This window comes from Leptodactylus fuscus, chromosome 2, assembly GCF_031893055.1.
Source record: "Leptodactylus fuscus isolate aLepFus1 chromosome 2, aLepFus1.hap2, whole genome shotgun sequence".
Classification (NCBI taxonomy): Eukaryota; Metazoa; Chordata; class Amphibia; order Anura; family Leptodactylidae; genus Leptodactylus; species Leptodactylus fuscus.
In genome coordinates, this window is record NC_134266.1 from 68,848,513 (window position 1) to 68,870,826 (window position 22,314).

The 22,314-nt window shown below is 42.8% G+C and overlaps 1 protein-coding gene across 1 annotated transcript in view; it reads right to left on the reverse strand.

Moving 5' to 3' along the window:
* Nucleotides 1-238: 238 nt before the first annotated feature.
* Nucleotides 239-22,314, reverse strand: part of COL26A1 (collagen type XXVI alpha 1 chain) — a 294,628-nt gene continuing 272,552 nt past the window's right edge. The window contains exons 5-15 of the mRNA XM_075263962.1: nucleotides 14,769-14,919; nucleotides 13,716-13,754; nucleotides 13,102-13,209; nucleotides 11,058-11,201; nucleotides 10,849-10,941; nucleotides 10,067-10,110; nucleotides 8,093-8,155; nucleotides 7,879-7,923; nucleotides 5,068-5,112; nucleotides 1,799-1,883; nucleotides 239-614 (exon numbers count right to left, since the gene is read on the reverse strand). Coding sequence (XP_075120063.1) covers nucleotides 460-614; nucleotides 1,799-1,883; nucleotides 5,068-5,112; nucleotides 7,879-7,923; nucleotides 8,093-8,155; nucleotides 10,067-10,110; nucleotides 10,849-10,941; nucleotides 11,058-11,201; nucleotides 13,102-13,209; nucleotides 13,716-13,754; nucleotides 14,769-14,919 — 972 coding nt within the window. The 3' untranslated portion in view covers nucleotides 239-459. The remainder of the gene's footprint in view (nucleotides 615-1,798; nucleotides 1,884-5,067; nucleotides 5,113-7,878; nucleotides 7,924-8,092; nucleotides 8,156-10,066; nucleotides 10,111-10,848; nucleotides 10,942-11,057; nucleotides 11,202-13,101; nucleotides 13,210-13,715; nucleotides 13,755-14,768; nucleotides 14,920-22,314) is intronic.

Sequence of the window (22,314 nt, forward strand, 5' to 3'; positions counted from 1 at the left end):
ATGTTGTCATACGCTCGCACAGAAAAGAATTTTATCAGCGCACTGTTGAAGAAATTCTATCTGTGACTGTTAAGGGTCCATATTGTTCTTACTGTGATGACAAATGGCATGCTTAGAAATGAATACATCTAAATTATAAGATCACTTATTATGTGACTTGGGACTTAGGTCGTTCAAAAATAATCTATACGTTACAAAACAAATAGTGGATGGAAAGTGATACATTCTGTGTAATTTGTTAAATATCTGTGCAAGAAATATTGTCTCAACACATGATTTGCAATTGGAACTTGGATTGATACTGTAATTAAGACTTGCAGTAAATGGAAGGATCTGGTTCCCATTATAATTTCTTGCAGTGACATGTCATAATATTTGTCAAGCTCTCTCCATTCATCTTTCTGCGGTAAGCGGGCTGGAGATTTCTGATTTCACAAGATAAAGAGGTCCATGTTATTATCAGTTCTGACTCGATTCACTGTCGTCCAGCAGTGATGAAAAGATATCGAACGTCTGGTATTTCTGTTGCTGTTCACGTTTCTGTTTTAAATTTTTAGAAGTTATGGATCCCAAAATGTCCTGGCCAGAGCCTGGCTCCACAAAGGAAAGTGTATCTGGAGAAAGAGGGAAACATGCATGGCTGTTAAATAAATTCATCATAAAGTGCTGTCTGTGATAAGTCTCTGTTCACACTTAACTACTGCCTTCCATCTGCAGTATATGATGACATAGTAAGCATGGGAAGAATATGCAAATCTGACTTCCATGATGTAATTAGGATGCCAGTGCCTCAAGTATGCACACCAATAGAGGGCGCTGACTGAGAATGTGCAAGTCTATCTTCCATGATGTAATTAGGAAGACAGAGTCTCAGTCAAACAAACCTATAGAGGGCGCTCCCTTTAAGATCATGCCGACCTTCTCAGAGGCCTTTGTTTGCAATGATGTTGGGATTATACCAGATACAGTCTCTCAGCCAAGGACAGCTGTTTCGAAATGGCGGTTCTCTCCTTATGGAGTGACGATATCCCCTCGACATAGTAAGCATTAATAGCACACTTAGGAAGGGGTTGTCTAGGATTCTCAATAATGCAGTTGATAGGCAGTGTGATATAATAAGAAAATATCTATTTCATACCCGTTCAGTCCCCCCGCTACCCCGATACTCCAGCAATGCTGCTTCGATGGTCCCTGCTTATTCTGTAGTGATGATGTTGCATATATTATTAATATGGGCCACTTACTGTAATAATGCTTGCAGTATGACACATGACCACTGAGGCCAGAGATTTGCGGCAGTGGTCACCTATAATACATTATGTCGCAGGGCCTACCAAGTGTCAGTGATGCAGTTGAGCTATTAGATTGATTGTTTTAGTAAATTTTTCATATTACATTGCCTACTCTTAGGGCTCATTCACACGGGGCAAGAAGGAGCGGATTCTGACGCCGGATCCAGCTCAGAATCCTCCCCCTCACAATGGAGGTCTATGTAGACCGCTAGATTTCTTTTTTCCTTGAGCTGCCCTTTCTTCAGGCGGACTCTACGACTCTTCTGCCTCACGACAGCACCCTCCGAACTAAGCCCATTCATTTGAGCCTACCCCGCAGTGGGAAGCCGCGACTGTCGGAAGCCGCAACAGTCGTGACAGGCGCATTTTGGTCCAATTCTGATGCGACTTCCCGCATTAGAATCAGGACCAAAATGCACAGGCCTTATCCCCATGTGAACTAGTCCATAGAAACATTTTGAAAATCCCAGGCATTTAACATGTATTTTTAGTAATATAATACTCACCATGTATTCCTATCATGTGCTCCAAAATTAAAACTCTCTCTGCTAAAATTTTAAGAGCTTCTCTAAGCTGCTGGACAGCTTCATCCTGCAAGAGAAATTCCTCATATAACTATGTAGTTAAATTAAACAACAGCTTCCTTAAAAAGATTTCCGCCATTAGAACTCCATTCAGACTTGCACTATGTGGCTTCATTGGAGCTTCTGTCAAGAGTTCAAGTAGTGGTGACACCAAGAATAGCTCAGCATATAGCACTTGCTGTGAAAAATACCAGAACCCTGATGCATCCCTGATATAGTTAATTTTGTTAATTAATGTCAGTGGTACTTGGATGAGACTGATTCATCAAAACAGCCATGGTTCCACTACTAAAAGCAAGTATGGACAGAGCTTTAGGCATAGAGCGAAGTTTGTGGTTCCATCTATAAATTAAAGATTAAAGAAGTTGCCTAGAAAAAAAAGTATTTTTTAACATAGACTAGGGAAGGTAAATAAAAAAAATCACCCCCCCCCCCCCAGTGATCCGATGTCCTCCCAGTGCGGTCCGGTCATGCTGCTCTGGTGTCTTCTCAACTAAAACTGCTCTGCAGCATAATGTCCTGGATTGCTCCAACGTGACCGTTCAATCAACAGCCTCAGTAGCCTCAGGAAAATGCCCTGGGACATCACAGGTATTGACATTACATGCCTTTTGCTGAGGCCGCTGCGGTCACCTGTGGTGAGAATTTCCCCCGGAAGTCAAAAATGGACCGGAAGGACTGGACCATGCTGGGAAGCACAGGAGCAGCAGGGAAAGGTGAGTATGATTTTTTTTTTATTTTTTTCGCCTTCCCCGGCCGATTTAAAAAATAGTTTTCTTGCCTGAACAACCCCTTTAAGTCTACCATGGGCCCCAGTTTGTATGAAAATTGTGAGCTCCCACCAGGGTAAGGATTTCAGGGCATTCTAAATGTCCTTATTATCACCGGAAAGAAAAGCCATAGGAACGCTCATTCACCAATTGCCAGTGCTAGGTTGGGTTTATACATTGCGCATACAATTTGTACAACACACACCCGGAATGTTGCCAAAAGGGGTATGATGAGTATAGCCCAAGGCATTTTAATTTTGATGACCACAGGGTACACAAGGGGGAACCTTCACTGTGAAAGAGCAGCAGGCTCCCTCACTATGCTGGGACTAGATCAATGGTTCTTAACCTTGTTTGAGGTACCGAACCCACCAGTTTCATATGCACATTCACCGAACCCTTCTTTAGTGATAAATCAAATTTTTTTCCAAATACACAAAATGAACCATGCATAGGGCCTAGGGTTCGATCGAACCCTGGTTAAGAACCACTGGACTAGATACAAAGCACCCACACTATGATGCGGCCGCCTTGTATATTGGAAGACTAGTTACAACCATGTGTACAGTTACATGTAAAATTCTTTTGCCACTGCAGGCTACATTTAAGTGACGTATACTTGTTAAATTTGGTGAGAAATTTTTGCCCCAGGTAGATGCCCAATAAGGCCGTATTATAATCTGCTACTGTATATAATACTGCAACAATGTAAACTGAAGTGAAAACACTGTAAGGTACAGGAACTGTTTGCAATAATACACATCTGACCATCTGCCAAATTGGGCTTATCCATAATTAAAACAGATGGAAATTTTCTGGGCAGCATCTCTGAAAACTTGGCTGAAAGTATATTGTATGTCCCAAGGTAGGTTGTGAATTGTTCACACAATGCTTACATTTGGCAAGTAAATGATGTAATGTGTAATAATTCATGTGATACAGCCTGGATATGTCTTATCTTTTCTAAAATTAATAACTAAATTAAAATGGTTATACAATTTGTATTTTGTGCTTCAATTATTTTTTTTGTGCTTTTTTGTTAGGCCTTTTCACAGACAAAAACAGAAAGTCAAAAGGGACTTTAAGCACCAATGGCAAAACATGTGTGCATACAGCTTTTATGGTAGTGTACAGATGCCATATAACACTTCAGGTGCCATATTTATGGACATACTCTTCACGAGAGGACCGATCACATGTGGATCTGTCTGGGACATGCAAAGGTACGGAAGAGGACTCCATAGCAAGTTTATTTGCAAGGAATAATAATATTAGTATGTGTAGGAAGCCCACATCTGCATAAGAGGTGAAGGTGAAGGCATGCCTTCTTAGTCCCAATGATCACTACCTTCTACAGATGTTCTCCTCCAATGTCTCCAGATACTCCATGATGAATCTCAGATATTATAAGATGTATCAACATGTTTTATGGTGTCATATGACACTAAGGTTATAGTGCTGTGTAAATTATTACCAGAGATATCACTGGTTGATAACACAGTCAGGATTGTGATATACATATATATATATATATATAGTGTCAGGAGAATTTCCTCTTTCCTATGACACTGAGTTTGAAGTGACCCTCCCATACCCTCACTTACTCTACATATTACACAGCCCCCCGTACACAGTAACATTCAGTGAGAGGCAGGAACAGCTTTCAATACAGAAACAAGGGAAAGAGTGAAAAAATGCAGGATGTTACAGAAAGGATCCAACATTTGTTAATAAAGTATATTACAAAATATATTTCTGACACAATAACCAAAGGTTTAGCGAAGCTTAAGTAACCTTAAAATGAGTAGTACATGCTGCTGTGTCTCTGTATGGCACAATGGCTAGGTTCACACTAGCATTTGGTTCTCTTGCATTCGGAGATGTGAACCTAGCCTGAGCCACAGTTTGCTATTTTTCATCAGGGTATTTGTATGACACCATGTAACTGGAGGCTGCAGATATTGTGTGTACTATTAATGTGGAGACTGTTTCAGACTATTTGTTTGGTTACTTTATAAGCCATTTATCAGGATACCGTATGGGGCTTTTTATTTCTTCATTGTATCTGGGCAGAGAACATTATGACCCTATTTACCAAGGCGATTACTGAAGTACTGAAGAACACCCCCAAGTTTGGTAGCTGACCTTTGTGCTTTTATTACCTATCCACTATTTACCTTGGCCGCCCTCCACTGTACCCACACTAAGTCATTTTCGTGTTTTCTATATACAATTGCCCAGATTGTGCGCATGATGTGTGGTCTTGATGCAGTCCATGATTTTCTTTACCTTGCAGGAATTGCCGGGCACTGTTTCCTAACATGTACTATCCACCAATATTTCCATTGTATTTTACCCATTGTTTTATTAATGAATACATATTTGTACAATGCATTTCATATAAACATAACTATATCTTACATCTTCTCCTTTCTGTCCATCTTCTCCTTTCAATCCGGGTTCTCCCTAATAAGTGAAATATTGGCTTGTCATAAATGTGTTTAATCGTAACAACATGCAATAAAATCAGATATTATATAAACAGGATAATAAATATTCATTATTCCCATTTACTGTATATACCTTCAACACATTCTGCAGAACTCTGCCATTTACCCCTATTAATGACCAGGAACAAGAACAAGTTGGAAAAGTTGTACATTTTTTTTCCTTGCTTATTTGTTCAAATAGTTTTGTATCTTTTGTATGCACAGGGTCGTACTTTTATGTCATTTTTAATGTTACTTTTTATGATATCATTGAAAATTTTAAAAGAAGCACAAATACTTGTTTTTCACTTCTTAAAACATTTCTTAATATCAAAATGTGCCCAATAATAACATTTTATTCTACTTTTAAATTGAGTCCCATTTCAATAACAGTTATTTGTAAGGTTTTAGGTCATTAGAAAGTAAGCTAGAAGCTAGACTAGCAGGGGTATTGTGTTTTCTAATTTATTTTTCTATTCTTTCATTTTACTTATTTTACTGTAGCATTACAACTGGTTATTCCCCTGTAACTAGGGCTGACATAGCATTCCCATTTATGAAGAGCAGCCTTCTAATATATGCTAAAAAGCTGACCTTTGTCTACTAAAACTAAGCAGCTCCTGTACCTATGTGATTGCTGGGACTAAAGCACCAAACTCCACGGCTGATTCCTGGACGGTATTCACACTGATAATTTAGTGCAATACTGTGCATAGAGTGAATATAAGGCAGAGGCTGTAATAGATAGTCTCTCCCTTCTCTATGGGAAGACTGTCTCTAATAGCCTGCTCTCTGCTTCAATACAACTGCAGACTCTGCAAGACAAGAAATGTCCTTGGAGAGTCATATGCGGATCAGCCAGAAGTTTTAGGCTAGGCTACACAGCGACCTTGAGTCCGTCCTTGCAACTCCTTCACTAATGTAAATGAATGGAGTTGCACTGTGATCCTGAGGGTGCTGTGACTGTGTCATCTAGTTGGAAAAAGATCAAGCACTGCTGGATGTTTTTGTGACTAGAAATTGTAATTGCAGAAACCTTGAAATCGCAATGCGACTCCATTCACTTACATTAGATGACACAGTGACTTTTTGTAGCACAACACGATTGTGCCTGTAGCTGTAGCCTAAATGTGTTTGGAAGCCCACAAGCTTTTCAATTCAGTTTTAGGGCCCCTTCACACTACTGATACGCTGCCTGATTCTGAACTTTAAAACACGGTCAGAATCAGCACGTATAAAGGACATCCCATTCATTTCAATGGGGAGCCGGCATACGAACGCTCCCCATCGAAATGAATGGGCTGCTTTTTACTCTGCGAGCGCTCCCATTGAAGTGAATGGGAAGTGCTCGCGTGCACGGCTCGGACTGAGCCGAGCGCCGGGCCCCTTCACACAGCAAGCCGTACACGTGAGCGCTTCCCATTCACTTCAATGGGAGCGCTCGTAGAGTAAAAAGCAGCCCATTCATTTCAATGGGGAGCGTTCGTATGCCGGCTCCCCATTGAAATGAATGGGATGTCCTTTATACGCGCTGATTCTGACCGTGTTTTAACGTTCAGAATCAGGCAGCGTATCAGTAGTGTGAAGGGGCCCTTAGGGTCAGTGCACATGGAGTTTTTTGACGCTGAATCTGCCTCAAAACCAGCCTCCAAAAAAAGTCTCCCAATAGAACTCTATTGGGAAGTTTTTTTTGGAGGTTGATTTTGAGGCGGATTCAGCGTCAAAATCAGTGCCAAAAAACTCTGTATGCACTGACCCTAAAAGCAAGACAGTTCATGCACAGTATATATGAGAATTGAAAAGGATTTCATGGTATCTTATAGGCATTGTGTGTACACTATTAGCAAGTCTCACATAGTATCAGTGAGTCTGCTATTTTAAACCCCATGCTTAAAAATATTAGCAGGAATTTATTAATAGCTTTAGTGTTAATTCTATAGCAAGTCTATACTGGGCTACAGATGGGTCCTTTGTGTCCATTTCCTATTTCCCATTTTGTCAACCATGGATCAGGTTTCTTCCAAACTATAATATCTGTACAATTTCATATGATAGATTTCATGTAGTGTTATGGAACAGATCTGAAGGCCTACAAAATCAGAAATGGCAAATACATATAAAGGACAGATGGTATTCTCATTTTATTTTTAATCAATTCCTGGTTTTGCTAACAAATACTGAATGAATAAGAGTGTATTTCCCCTTAGATTGGCTTACTTTGCTCCAGTCTTAATAAATATGAAGCAATGCCGTTTATTGACATACAGTATATACTATAAAATCTAAGGCAGAGTCTGTCACTAGAAGCCAGCTTATCAACCCAAATCTGCAGAAAGAAAGATTAGGTTGTATATTTACAAGCTCAATGATTTCTCAGTAATGGAGTTACTGATTCACAACACTGTTTGATTCAGTTAACCTTAATGTACGTATATGTGGGGATAGGTTGATATGCTGGGTTCTTGTAACAGATTCCATTAAAAACGCCGTCTTTTATGCATTAACATATCTTCTAGATATAATTTAACTCTTGTCCTTCATGTTGGATGTATCATTACCTTCTAACCTAATAATGCATGGGAAGCGCTGACGTGCCTAAATATCCTGAGCAAAGTACCTGGCTTTTAATTCTGATAGTGATTGTGTATTAGATTTTAGGAATTACGACAGATGCCACAACAGATTACATTTAAGCTATAGAAATTGTATAATCTACAAAATTTACAGGGCATTTCATACTTACAGGAGGACCTCTCAGTCCTTGCTCTCCCTGTAGACCTGGTTGGCCCTAAAGTGAAGGATAAACAAAGACAATAAAGTGTAAACTCAATTTTTACCTTATAGTTCCATTTTCATTTATCCGTCCGTTCATTCGTTCATTCATTCATTCATTCATTCATGCATTCTAATAAAATGCAAAGGAAACAGAAAACTGGATACAAAAGCAATGCACTTACTTTTTCTCCTTGGTCACCTTTTTGACCCTTTATTCCTGGTTGACCAGGATATCCTGTTTTACCCTGCAAAATGCAGTTTACATAGATGAAAATTTGTCAACAAACAATTACATCAATTTGTTCAAGAACTGCCAAACTGACCACCATCTCGACTACCCAACATAGTAAATTTTACTATCTATTTTTTATCAAAATTTCAGTGACTTCACCCAGATTTGTGTTAGGAGTTACACATTGCATCAATAAATTTTACAGTATTTTAAAATGGTTTGCCCTAAATTAAAAACTCAACAAAGAGCAAAATACATGAATAAATCAATGCTGAAATGGGCATATTACTTAAAGGGGTTTTCTGGGCTAAACATATTATTTTCAAGATAGGTTGTCAATATCAGATCGTGAAGGTCTGACACACAGAAACACCAGAATTAGCTGTTCTCAGCAACTGGTACACAGAGAATGGGGTAGGAAGCAGACACCTATGTTCTCTGTGTAGTGGTCAGACAAGGTTACTATAGACCAGCCCCCATTCATAGGGACCTAATCTGCAGTGACTTAGTCCCGCTACTACACAGAGAACAGTGATGTCTGCTTCCTGTTCCATTCTCAGTGTATTTGATGCTGAGAACATCTAAGGGCTCGTTCACATCTGCGCCCGGTCTCCGTTATGCAGGTTTCCGTTTCCTGCAGAAAACAGAGCAGGAGACGGAAACCTGCAGGACTCTTTCTCACCCATTCATTTGAATGGGTGAGAAAGATGTCCGGCCGTGAGCACCGGTGAGCGTTTTATGCTCTCCGCCGTGAAACCGGGTTTTTTAATCCGGACACAGAGTCGGACATGCAGTACTCTGTGTCCGGATTTTAAAAAAACGGTTTCGCGGCAGAGAGCATAAAACGCTCACCGCTGCTCACGGCCAGACCCTGTCTGTGGTTTCCGTCTTCTTGCATGCAGAAGACGGAAACCATAGAACGGAGTGCCGAACGCAGGTGTGAACCTAGCGTAATCTTGGGGCTCTGAGTGTCACACTCCCACAGAATTAATATCAGTGACCGGGACAACACGGTGGCTCAGTGGTTAGCACTGCAGCCTTCTAGTTCTGGAGGCCTGGGTTCGAATCCTGCTAGAAAAAACATCTGCAAGGAGTTTGTATGTTCACGCTGTGTTTGTGTGGATTTCATCCCATTCTACAAAAGACATACTGATAGGAAAAAAAATGTACATTGTGATCCCTATATGAGGCTCGCAATCTACATTAAAAAGAAAAAGAATTAACATCAGTGACCCATCTTTATAATAGGTCTCCAATACCTATAACCCCCCCAAAAAAACCTTTAAGTCAAAGATCCATGTCTTCTCCATAGTAGCTACTATACAATATTGTCATCTATCTGCAACATATTATATTTTTGTGCCACTCTACCACAACATTCCGGGGCGGATTCTCTATGTCAAATGTCATTATCAGTTCAGATGAACCATGGCAGCTTCGAGGAAATGTAGCCATCACAAAGAACAAAAATGACTGGCTGAATAGGCCCTTATAAGAATAAGGCCAGGGCCCCACGAACTGGAAATGCCGCAATATGCCTGCAGCAGAGATGCTATGGGAAACATCGCGGCGATGTACAGTGCAGGCAAAGTGGATAGGATTCATGCGAATCCCATCCCCATTTTGCAGAAAAGATCGCAGCGTGTCCACGCTGCGATTTGCAAAGCCGTTACAGCATGTCAATTATATCTACGGAAACGCCAGTGGGTTTACCATAGATATAATTGTAACAGAAAGTCTGCGGAGGAAAACTCTGTGAAATTTCTCTTAAAAGTGTTACGAAAAGAACCGCAATGCGTTCACGCAGCAACGCTTTAGTGCTGCGGATATGGCCCGTGGGGCACTAGCCTGAAGAAGTTAAGCTCCTACATCACATTTACCAGCGCCACAAACAATTCAGCGATTTTATAATTGTTTTTCTCACCTGTTGTCCTGGAATGCCCATTGGTCCAGCAAGTCCTCTAGGCCCTGAAAAACCAAAATAAGATCAATTACGAAGTGTCATGCCTCATATTTTGATTTACATATCATAGACTTGTACTTAGATAGCATGCAAATAGTTAAGAGCCTTAGAACTACAAAATAAAATTGTTAAAAAAGTCTAGGAATCTGGAAAAACTCTTCTTTCTTTATTCTGAAAAACAAATTAATTGGTACAATATGGGTATTTCAAACATAAAAATCCAGAGATATCTAAGCATTTCAGAATAATTACTCTCTTCATTTAGGGAATATGTTGTTGCCCTGAGTTGAAGGAAGTAATGGGGAGAGGAGACGTGAGAGAAAGAGAAACCCAAAGATGAAAAAAATTCATTTAATTGATATTTCTGTAAAAAAGGTGTAATATTTTATCATGGCAATGTAAAAGCAATGTGAAGGTTTTATGGCAGCAAATATTTATCATTGATTTTATCAGCAATATTTTGATGTCTTTCCATGTATATATATTGTGAGCCCTATATAGGCATCATAGTGTACATTTTGTTTTTCCTATCAGTATGTTTTTGTAGAATGGGAGGAAATCCACGCAAACACAGGGAGAACATACCAACTCCTTTCAGATGTTGTTCCTGGCAGGATTCGAACTCCGGCCTCCAACTCTGCAAGGCTGCAGTGCTAACCACTGAGCCACCATGTTGCCTCTTTCAAAATGTATATTTAACAAACACAGATGTAATAAGAACAGCAATCACTCAAACAATTTACCAGGAGGGCCAGTGGGCCCTGGAGGGCCACGAGGTCCTGGAAGTCCAGACATTATTGTATCTGTTATAGTGGATAACAAATGTGACTCTCCATCTGTGAGACAAAATATAATATAGGTAAGAAATATAAATCTAAGTTCATAAAACTCAATATATAATGTAGACTGACAGATTTCACATTTGAAAAGCTTTGTAGTAACAAATACTCACTTTCTTTCTCTGAATTAGGCTGTAAAGAGTACAACACACCCTCTGGTAAAGAGATGGGAGCACCTGGTGGTCCAGGTGGCCCTGGGGGACCTGGTGGTCCAGGAATTCCAGTTTCTCCTTTTGGCCCTTGAGGTCCTGTAGGTCCTAACATAAATTAAAAATATGTATTGATCACTTTTGATTAAATCTTTTTGTGAGGTAAAACAATTAAAAATGGTGATTCAACTATTTAGATGTTTAGTTCGTCATTTCCCTTATGGGTTAGCTGTTTTTATATTTTAATAGCATGGGTATTTTTGGACATGGGGCTTGAACCTGCGATCATAAGATTGCTTGTTCCAGAGACTGCAATACTACTGTATTGCACTACTGTACTACTCTATTGCTGGCTGTAGTAGAGTCCCTATCTTAGCATTGAGCTCTGCCACAGGCAGGTCTCAATAGTAATGTTGGTATGGCAAGCTTGGGAGCCTTCAGAAGGCTCATGGCTGCCATAGCCATGAACAGCTACAGCTATTTTGTTATGAAGGAGCCATTTGTTATATAAAAATGTAACTATAAAAAACCCTGATTTCTCTGATCCCAGACACTACAGGCAGGTTAGTGTTGTGTAAAACAGTGGAGACTTGTGGCTATGGTACCCGCTCAGCTTCAGAACAGGCACCATATTTAAACAGCATATTTCCAATGTAGGTTGCCTATGGGATAGTCGCTAAAGGGTTAATCATTGTCATTTAAATTTTATGTCACTTCTTATATCCCTAAGTGAATTGAGAAAAATAAGGTGAGTTTACATTGTTCATTGGTAGAAAGATTGTTATCCACCACATGGGAAAACTTAAGGGAAGTTTCCGAGTAGTCAGAATGCCCTTCAAAGCAGGAAAAAAAAATCTCAATTGTAGCTGTGTAAGATCCTTGGTAGTGAGTTTTCCCAGCAGTGGGGAACAAGTAATTTAGATCTCTATATTACTAGAATAGAGCTCTGACTTATTTACACAGTAAAATTACAGGTACAAGCAGTGGCGTAACTGCCGGGGTAGCAGGGGTAGCAGCTGCCACAGGACATTAGGGGCCACGCGACAGCCGCTACTGCTGATGTGTTTTTGTTTTTTTTTTCTTAATAGGCCATTACTGGCTGGAGTTACTCCAGCCGGTAACGGGCCTTATTTTCATACCGATCCTGGCAGCGGCCGGAATCGGTAAGTGATGCCACGGGCCCCACAAACACTATTACTATACTCAGGGGTCTTTTTAGACCCCGAGTATAATGATCGGAGGCCCAGGAAAGGTAATAGAATACTTACCTCTCTGGGCACTAGGCAGGCTTCGGGCCTACGTCTGTGACGTTCCCGATGTCACATGACCGGGGCCTGCATCCCGGGTCATGTAACATCCCGGACGTCATTGAAGATGGCCGACACCACCCAGGAGTGCAGCGGAGCCAGTGATAGGTAAGTAACAGTGTTTTTTATGTTGGTATCCCCTCTCGGTCTCCGATTATTATACTCTTGGGTCTGAAAAGACCCCAGAGTATAGTTATTATTCATAGGTGCCCACAGTGGGGCAATAATACTATATGCAAGGGCCACTATGGGTCAGTATACAGTGTGCAGGGGGCCACTATAGGGTGTAATACTGTGTGTGTAGGGGCACTAGGGGAAATAAAACTGTGTGCAGGGGCCCCTATGGGACATTATACTGTGTGCAGGGGCCACTATGGTGCATAATACTGTGTGCAGGGGCCACAATGGGGCATAATAGAGCGTGCGGGAATGTGGGGGGAGGGGGTCAGTCGGAGTCTTCGGCGTCAGTCGAGGGGGGGCCATGTCGAAAGTTCGCCACGGGGCCCTGCCATTCCTAGTTACGCCACTGGGTACAAGTTCTTGCACTAAACCGTTACTCTTAACCTATGTAAAAAATAGTGTTGTGCAGAATTTTGCTGTAGGTATGAGATATACAGTACATTTGAACCCTCACCTTAAAAGTTTACCCTTATTTCTTCAATCTGCAAGTACAACAATGAAGCATAGAAAATATTGGTTACCTGGGGGACCAGCAGGACCAACTTCACCAACTTCTCCACGTTCTCCCTTTGACCCAGGTAAACCCACGGGCCCAATAGATCCAGGAGGTCCTGGCATTCCCGGCAATCCTGTATGAAATGCAGCAGACAAAACAACAACATAAAAGGAAAGAAAAAACACCAAACATGCTTAGAATACAGATCTGAGTGAAAGGGGGTGTCCGGGATTCGAAAAAACTAGGCTACAGAGGAGTAAAACATTATATACCCGATATATCCCTATTACTCCAACCTCCATTATTGTTTATTCTTCTGTAGTGGTGACGTGCCGTAAATCCAGTTCATATCTGCATTCACTAGTCTCAGTGCTGATTCTAGCACAAGATTGTTGAGACCAATGATTGTTTGCAGTGGTCATGTGGATGTTCAGCACGTCAGCACTGCAACAAATCCACAAAGGCTGGAGAGATTTTATCAAGTAACTATTGTTTCATCACCACCATCATTATTATTCTTATTACTTTATCATAATTCCTCCTGTAAGATTAATATATTTTTATATACTGTATATATATAATTCCAGAAAACCCCCTTGAATGTTATTTTTTATTAGACTTGAAACCTGATTCTATTACCTCGTGTCTTTTTTTCTTCACTGTTATCTCCTTTGGATCCTGGTGGTAAAAATGGTAAAAGTGCACAATTACTTTTAATGCAAATGTAAGAATAGACTGTCTGCCAATAAGTATTTGGACACCCATGCAAAAGAAGATATCTGCGGTCGTGATGTACGTCATTAAATAGGAAACAGCATTGGCATTAGTCGCATTCAAGATGCCACAAAGTGCAGAGTTTTCCAATTATGAGAAAGGGGTAATTGTGGGGTACCACAGAAATGGTCGATCCTTAAGGGACATAGCAAGCAAACTGAAGTACCCAAAATTGACAGTGGCCTATGTGAATATGAAGTGGAAGGTGAACGGTGATAGTCGGAATGTGCCCAGAGTCGGCAGACCCCCGAAACTGGGAGATAGAGATCGACTAGTACTGGCCAGAGAAACCGCACCCAACCGATGGCTCACATACACCAGGAGTTTCACCAGGCATCCAGGAGTATTGTGTCGCTCAATACCATCCGTAAGGAAGCATCTGCTGGGTTGAATATGAATAAATGTTGTTTTTCTATTCTACCACAAGTGTCCAAATACATATTGTTAGACAGAGCATGATGCCGCTGGTTGATACAAAATTGTTTCTGATGGAAATGACCCAACACACTGGCAAAGCAGTTTGGCAGTAGAGTTACTGTTCTCCGTTTTTGCTGTTAAATCTTTACAGTGAATTTCTGAAATCAGTGACTAGATACGTCATCCTATTTCTATCCAAGCAAGCGGCCTGTAGTGTCTTATGTGTATAGAAGAAAGCAACACATTTTTAGAGTTAAGGGATTATTCGCATATTAGCAAATTGCTGCTGAGGTCCATCACTAGGGCCAGACTTATTAAAACAGCCAAGCAGTGTTGCTCTACGCTGTTTCTGTAACTCCCATAGAGGTGAATGGGGGTGATAGACACAGCACCATTTTGGTATTTGAGGAGTTTTGGAAATAGCAATTTACCAAGATGGCAATAACCCTATAAAACACACACACACATTTCTGACATCTCTTATAACAGTCTTATTCCCACCTAGTGTAGATTTGATTGACTTCCGGAATATGCTTCCTGGGCTGAGTAGAGGGATGGCGTCTGGCAAGTAGTCCTCATTCCACACTGCTGTGCTTCTTGTGATGGGCAGGTCATTTTCTGATGATTTCTCTGCTGCTTGTAGTGTGATAATCTTGTAAAGATAAAAAATAAAAGTGTTATTATATTCTAATAATGTATTGCAATATAATCCTTATAAATGCAGCACAATTACTATAATTGATAGGGGCCTAATGGTAGTAAAGTGCTGCATCTGCTTTCAGTGAGTTGGGCTTTTCTGAGTAGCAAGTTGGGTTGGGATGGTCTAGAGATATGCCATAACTTTTTAAGATAGATATGACCATTTAATAAAACTAAAAGCAAAGAGACCAATGTACATTCCCTTTATTTCACAGCAATCCCATTAAATAGAGTTGGAAAATAAAAAATCAGCCCAGGTCAAAGGATGCTCATATGTATCACCATGTGCTGTATATGTGCTGTGTAGGGCAAAGGATTCCCATATGTATCACCATGTGCTGTATATTTTAGATAGTAATACTTTTCCTACTGAGAGAGGACATGTACATAGTTTGACATTTGTAGTGGCAGTGTATTTGTATGATGTATAACATATAGTGGTGCCAGCTTATTATGTCTGTAACCTCGTTATTGTTATAATTTATTAAACCCTTCCGGAACAGCCATTTTTTAATTTTTGTTATTTACTCCCCATCTTTAATCTTTGACTCATCATCATCATCACCAGTCTCCTCACAATATAGAGGCCCACAGGGCCCGGTGCTATTCCCAATGCGCTTCCAATAGGCAAATGAAACCAGAGTCATGACCTGGCCTATCACTGCTATGTAGACGATACTCAACTATATACAGTACAGACCAAAAGTTTGGACACACCTTCTCCTTCAAAGAGTTTTCTGTATTTTCATGACTCTGAAAATTGTAGATTCACACTGAAGGCATCAAAACTATAAATTAACACATGTGGAATATATACTTAACAAAAAAGTGTGAAACAACTGAAAATATGTCTTATAGTCTAGGTTCTTCAAAGTAGCCACCTTTTGCTTTGATTACTGCTTTGCACACTCTTGGCATTCTCTTGGTGAGCTTCAAGAGGTAGTCACCGGAAATGTTTTCACTTCACAGGTGTGCCCTGTCAGGTTTAATAAGTGGGATTTCTTGCCTTATAAATGGGGTTGGAACCATCAGTTGTGTTGTGCAGAAGTCAAGTTGATACCCAACTGATAGTCCTACGGAATAGACTGTTAGAATTTGTATTATGGCAAGAAAAAAGCAGCTAAGTAAAAAAAAAAACAAGTGGCCATTATTGTTAGGAGTATTTTGTGTCGTGGGTATTGGTGCACACCTTCTGACTTGCTCGCACGCACTGTTGGTAGGCAGCTTGATTTCCTGGTTCATTAGTCTGTCCTCCCATTTGCACCTGGGAGGAGTGGTCTCTACTCTGTATATAAACCCATGCCTCCCATGGTTCTGTGCTGAGTGTCGCTTTTACAGAGCTAGGCCTTAGCAGGAGGAGTAGGTGGTTATCTTTGATAGAGGAAGTTCCGTGGTTGGTTTTTGGGAGGTTTTGGGTGAACAAGTTGGTTTGTGTGTTTTCCCTTCTGTGTTCACCAATCCTCCCTCCGTGTATAATTGACTGTGTGAGTGAATTGCCTTATCCTTTGATTTCTACTCAGTTTCCCTGTGTTTGTTTCCTAGTGTACGGTTCCTTCCCATATTGGTTTGGGGAATTCCTTTCCTACATGTTTCCTGTGTGCTGCTTGTGTTGTTAGTCAGCGCACACCCTTGTCAGTCCCTGTCAGTAGCAGCTTCACTTGTTCGTTAGGGGTGACCCCCTTTAGTCTCCAGTCCCTAGAGATCTTATAGGGCATTCCTTCTCCCACTTCCCTCTAGGCCTACGGTGTCAGTGAGAGAGGAGCTGTCGGGGTCAGGTTTAGCCTGAGAACAGCCGACCTACACCCGTGAGGCAGGGACCGGGTTAGCTAGTGGGAGTAGTGCAGGGCGAGATTCCCTACTGCAATCCCTTAGCCCCGTTGCAGCTACCTGGACTGACATAACAGTACACTCAGCCGGTAAAAAAAAAAAAAAAAAAAAAAGGTTCGTTTGCATTATGACGGACCTGAAACAGTTGTACCAGGCGGTGCAGCAGATCTCCACTGAGATGGAGGGGATCAAGCTACGAATGGATGCCATCCAAGCTTCTGGCGTATCTCAAGTACAGCAGTTGGCTCAACACACAGCCTCTCAGGTGGAGGGCATACAGAGGCAGGTGAGTAGCGCCCCTGTGGGTCGGCCTCTGGAGCCAAAAGTCAGCTTACCTGAACCCTTCCGAGGTAAGAGGTCAGATTTTTTCCGATTTCAAAAGGACTGTCTTTTGTATTTCCGGCTACGGCCGTTTTCCTCCGGTTCTGAGGTACAGAGAGTTGGGATTATTATTACTTTATTGAGAGATGATCCCCTCATCTGGGCACATTCGTTACCAGCCGACTCAGCTTGCTTACTAACTGTAGAGGCGTTTTTCTCCACAATGGGGTTACTGTATGACGACCCAGACAGGGTACGCACGGCTGAGTATAACCTACGACGTGTGGTGCAAGGGGATCACGCTATAGAGAAATATTGCACAGAGTTTCGTAGGTGGGCAGCAGAAGTACACTGGAATGACCCCGCTCTACTTAGTCAGTTTGAGACAGGGCTCTCGGACCAGGTTAAAGATCATCTAGTTTCTCACCCTGTTCCTGGAGATCTAGATGAGGCCATGCAGCTGGCAATTAGAGTTGGACGGCGCCTCCGGGAGCGTGGAGACAAGAGTCCTGGGGGGGTTAGCCCTCCTCAATTCTCTGTTTTTGGAGAGGACCCGGGGGACCAACCCATGCAGATTGGGGCCACTGTGCGAAGTGCTAGACCCAAGAGTGAAGGGTCCCGCACAGTACGCTGTTTTGTGTGTGGAGGAATGGGACATTTAGCAAGGGTATGCCCCTCCAGAGAATGGTTCGCCAAGGAGGGTAATAACCCCAGGTCTATTGAGAGTAAGGGGAGAAAACCAACTAAGGAGGGAGGTGTGCATATTTCCTGTACTCAGACTGCCGGGTTGACCCTTGATGGATGGGTAAATGGGCAGAAGTGCCGGATTTTGGTTGATTGTGGTTCGGCAGTCAACCTTATTGACTCAGAGTTTTGCGAGCAACTAAGGGTGAGTCCTTTGGTCTTGAAGTCTCAGATACCGGTGTGGGCTATTGATAAGACCCCTCTACAGCAATCTGTCATCTCCAAACAGGTGGAGGGTCTGGAGTTTATTGTGGGTGGCCACAGGGAAGAGATTGACTTGTTCTTGTTGTCTAAATTACCAGCACAAGTAGTGTTGGGGTGGCCCTGGCTGAAGCAGCATAACCCTATTATCAACTGGGAGACCGAGACAGTAGTTTCTTGGGGGCAGGGGTGTAATGGTCGATGTCTGCCCATATCCGTGATGTCTTTGTCTATAGATAATTTGCCTCAAGAAATATGTGAGTTCAGGGAGGTCTTTGAGGAAAGGGCAGCCAAGACATTACCACCACATCGCACCTATGATTGCTCGATTAAATTTATACCAAATGCTGTGCTACCCAAGACAAGGTTGTACAATCTCACTATTCCGGAGAGGGAGGCGCTCAAAGAGTATATTGAGGGGAGTCTAGAGGTGGGGCATATTCGCCCATCTAAGTCCCCAGTAGCAGTGGGGTTTTTCTTTGTAAAGAAGAAAGATGGAGGGTTGCGCCCTTGTTTGGATTTTAGGGAGATTAATAAAATCACGGTGCGGAATCCCTATCCCATCCCGTTGATCTCGGATCTTTTCAGCCAGATTACGGGAGCTCGCTGGTTTAGTAAAATAGATTTACGTGGGGCGTATAACTTGCTGAGAATCAAGAAGGGGGATGAGTGGAAAACAGCGTTTAACACACCCCTAGGACACTTTGAGAATCTGGTGATGCCTTTCGGTCTAACCAATGCGCCCGCGTTTTTTCAGAATTTTATTAATGATGTACTAAGTGCCGTCATAGGGAGGGGGGTTGTGGTCTATCTGGACGATATACTCATTTACACCCCGGATTTGGAGACTCATTGGGAGAGAGTGAGAGAGGTTTTAAATCTCCTGAGGGTTAACCAATTAAGTGCTAAGCTGGAGAAATGTGTGTTCGCGGTCAATAAATTATGTTTCCTTGGCTATATCCTATCGGACAAGGGGTTCGAGATGGATCCTGAGAAGGTCAGGGCAGTCTTGGAGTGGCCGCGACCTGAGAACCTAAAGGCGGTCCAACGGTTCTTGGGATTCTCCAACTATTATCGCCAGTTTATTAAGGGATTTTCTGAGGTTGTGAAACCCATCTCGGACTTGACTAAGAAGGGGGCTGACTGTGCTAAGTGGTCGCCAGAGGCGCTAGCCGCGTTTGAAGAATTGAAGAAGCGATTCTCCTCCGCTCCCATTTTGAGACAGCCGGATGAGAGGTTGGCCTTCCGAGTGGAGGTGGATGCCTCCTCGGTGGGGGTGGGTGCAGTACTTTCTCAGGAGTTCGAGGAGGGTACGCATCCCTGTGCCTTCTTTTCTAAGAAATTCTCTGCCTCTGAACGGAATTATGACATCGGAGATAGAGAACTACTGGCAATAAAACTAGCGTTCGAACATTGGCGTCATTTCCTGGAGGGGGCCAGAAGGCCAGTCCAGGTATTTACCGATCACAAGAATTTGGTTTATCTTGGGTCGGCGAAGAGATTAAATGCACGGCAGGCCAGATGGGCTCTATTTTTTGCGCGGTTCCATTTTACCGTGACTTATGTGCCGGGTTCAAAGAATGTTAAGGCTGATGCTTTATCCCGGTATATGTCGACTGAGGAGGAACGAGAGGCGCCGGCCACTATTCTTGGGGATGGAGTGGTGGTAGCAGTATTGGGCACGAAATTGGAGAAAGCCTTGATCGAAGCGCAACACGCTGCACCTTCCAAGATACCTAGAAACAAGCTGTTTGTCCCAACTACTCTCCGACAAAGTCTACTGAGGGAGTGTCACGAGTCGGTTCTTGCTGGTCACCCGGGGGTTTCAGAGACCATGAGATTGGTGTCTAGGAATTTTTGGTGGCCAGGGTGGAGTAAGGATGTCTTGCAGTTTGTTCAAAATTGTTCGGTCTGTGCAAGAGCCAAGGCGTCGCATACCCGTCCCCACGGTCTTCTACATCCGTTAGAACCTCCTAAGGCACCTTGGACTCATCTGTCTATGGATTTCATCACGGGCCTTCCAGTGTCTAAGGGTTTCACGGTCATTTGGGTAGTCGTTGACCGCTTCACGAAAATGTGCCATTTGATCCCGTTTTCCAGGCTGCCATGTGCCAAGACACTATCAGGGTCATTTATTAAAGAAATTGTAAGGTTGCATGGTCTTCCTGAGGAGATCGTTTCGGACAGGGGTCCGCAATTTGTGGCTAAATTCTGGCGGGCTTTTTGCAGCAGGTTGGGAGTTACACTGTCGTTTTCCTCCGGGTTTCACCCGGAGTCTAACGGGCAAACAGAGAGGAAGAATCAGGATGTGGAACAGTTTTTGAGGTGTTTTGTTCGAGAGAATCAGAATAATTGGGCTGACTTTCTTCCCCTGGCAGAATTTTCCTTAAACAACCATGATTCCAACGCCACAGGTACCACACCTTTTTTTTGCTCCGGTGGTAGACATCCTGTTTTCGGAGTATTTTCTTCCATTTCGTCCCCAGTTCCGGAGGAGGAGCTATTTTCTAAAAAGCTGCAAGGGGTATGGTCCCGTATCCGAGAGAATCTGGTGCGGGCGTCGCACCAGGCTAAGGTCCAGGCGGATAGGAAGAGAGGGGAGTTGCAGTTCTTCCCTGGTGAGATGGTTTGGTTGTCCACCAAGAATATCAGGTTGAAGGTTCCTAGCAAGAAGCTGAGTCCCAGGTTTGTGGGTCCTTTTAAGATCATCAAGATGGTAAATGAAGTGGCGGCGCAGCTGCAACTACCTAAAAGGTGGAAGATAAACCGGGTGTTTCATGTCTCCTTGTTAAAGAAGGCCAAGAAGGGAACGTCTCCAGTTAAAGTTCCACCAGTTTCTGAGTCCGGGGAGTATGAGATATCCCGAGTTCTGGATAGCAAATATGTTCGGGGGAAGCTACGGTATCTGGTGGCATGGAAGGGATACGGTCCTGAAGATAATTCTTGGGTTCTGGAGTCGGATATGTCAGCCCCCAGACTCGTGGAGAAATTCCACAAGGAGTTCCCGAAGAAGGATGCTCCTAGAGAATCCGGAGTCTTCTCCTTGAGGGGAGGATCCTGTTAGGAGTATTTTGTGTCGTGGGTATTGGTGCACACCTTCTGACTTGCTCGCACGCACTGTTGGTAGGCAGCTTGATTTCCTGGTTCATTAGTCTGTCCTCCCATTTGCACCTGGGAGGAGTGGTCTCTACTCTGTATATAAACCCATGCCTCCCATGGTTCTGTGCTGAGTGTCGCTTTTACAGAGCTAGGCCTTAGCAGGAGGAGTAGGTGGTTATCTTTGATAGAGGAAGTTCCGTGGTTGGTTTTTGGGAGGTTTTGGGTGAACAAGTTGGTTTGTGTGTTTTCCCTTCTGTGTTCACCAATCCTCCCTCCGTGTATAATTGACTGTGTGAGTGAATTGCCTTATCCTTTGATTTCTACTCAGTTTCCCTGTGTTTGTTTCCTAGTGTACGGTTCCTTCCCATATTGGTTTGGGGAATTCCTTTCCTACATGTTTCCTGTGTGCTGCTTGTGTTGTTAGTCAGCGCACACCCTTGTCAGTCCCTGTCAGTAGCAGCTTCACTTGTTCGTTAGGGGTGACCCCCTTTAGTCTCCAGTCCCTAGAGATCTTATAGGGCATTCCTTCTCCCACTTCCCTCTAGGCCTACGGTGTCAGTGAGAGAGGAGCTGTCGGGGTCAGGTTTAGCCTGAGAACAGCCGACCTACACCCGTGAGGCAGGGACCGGGTTAGCTAGTGGGAGTAGTGCAGGGCGAGATTCCCTACTGCAATCCCTTAGCCCCGTTGCAGCTACCTGGACTGACATAACAATTATTACTTTAAGAAATGAAGGTCAGTCAGTCAGAAAAATTGGGAAAACTTTGAAAGTGTCCTCAAGTGCAGCTGCAAAAACCATCAAGCGCTACAAAGAAACTGGCTCACATGAGGACTGCCCCAGGAAAGGAAGACCAAGAGACACCTCTGCTGCGGAGGATAAGTTCATCTGACTCACCAGCCTCAGAAATCACAGGGTAACAGCAGCTCAGATTAGTGACCAGGTCAATGCCACACAGAGATCTAGCAGCAGACACATCCCTACAACAACTAAGAGGAGACTTCATGGTAAAATAGCTGCTAGAAAACCACTGATAAGGCCAGGAAATAAGCAGAAGAGACTTATTTGGGCTAAAGAACACAAGGAATGGACATTAGACCAGTGGAAATCTGTGCTTTGGTCTGATGAGTCCAAATTTGAGATGAGTCTGGTTTGCGTTT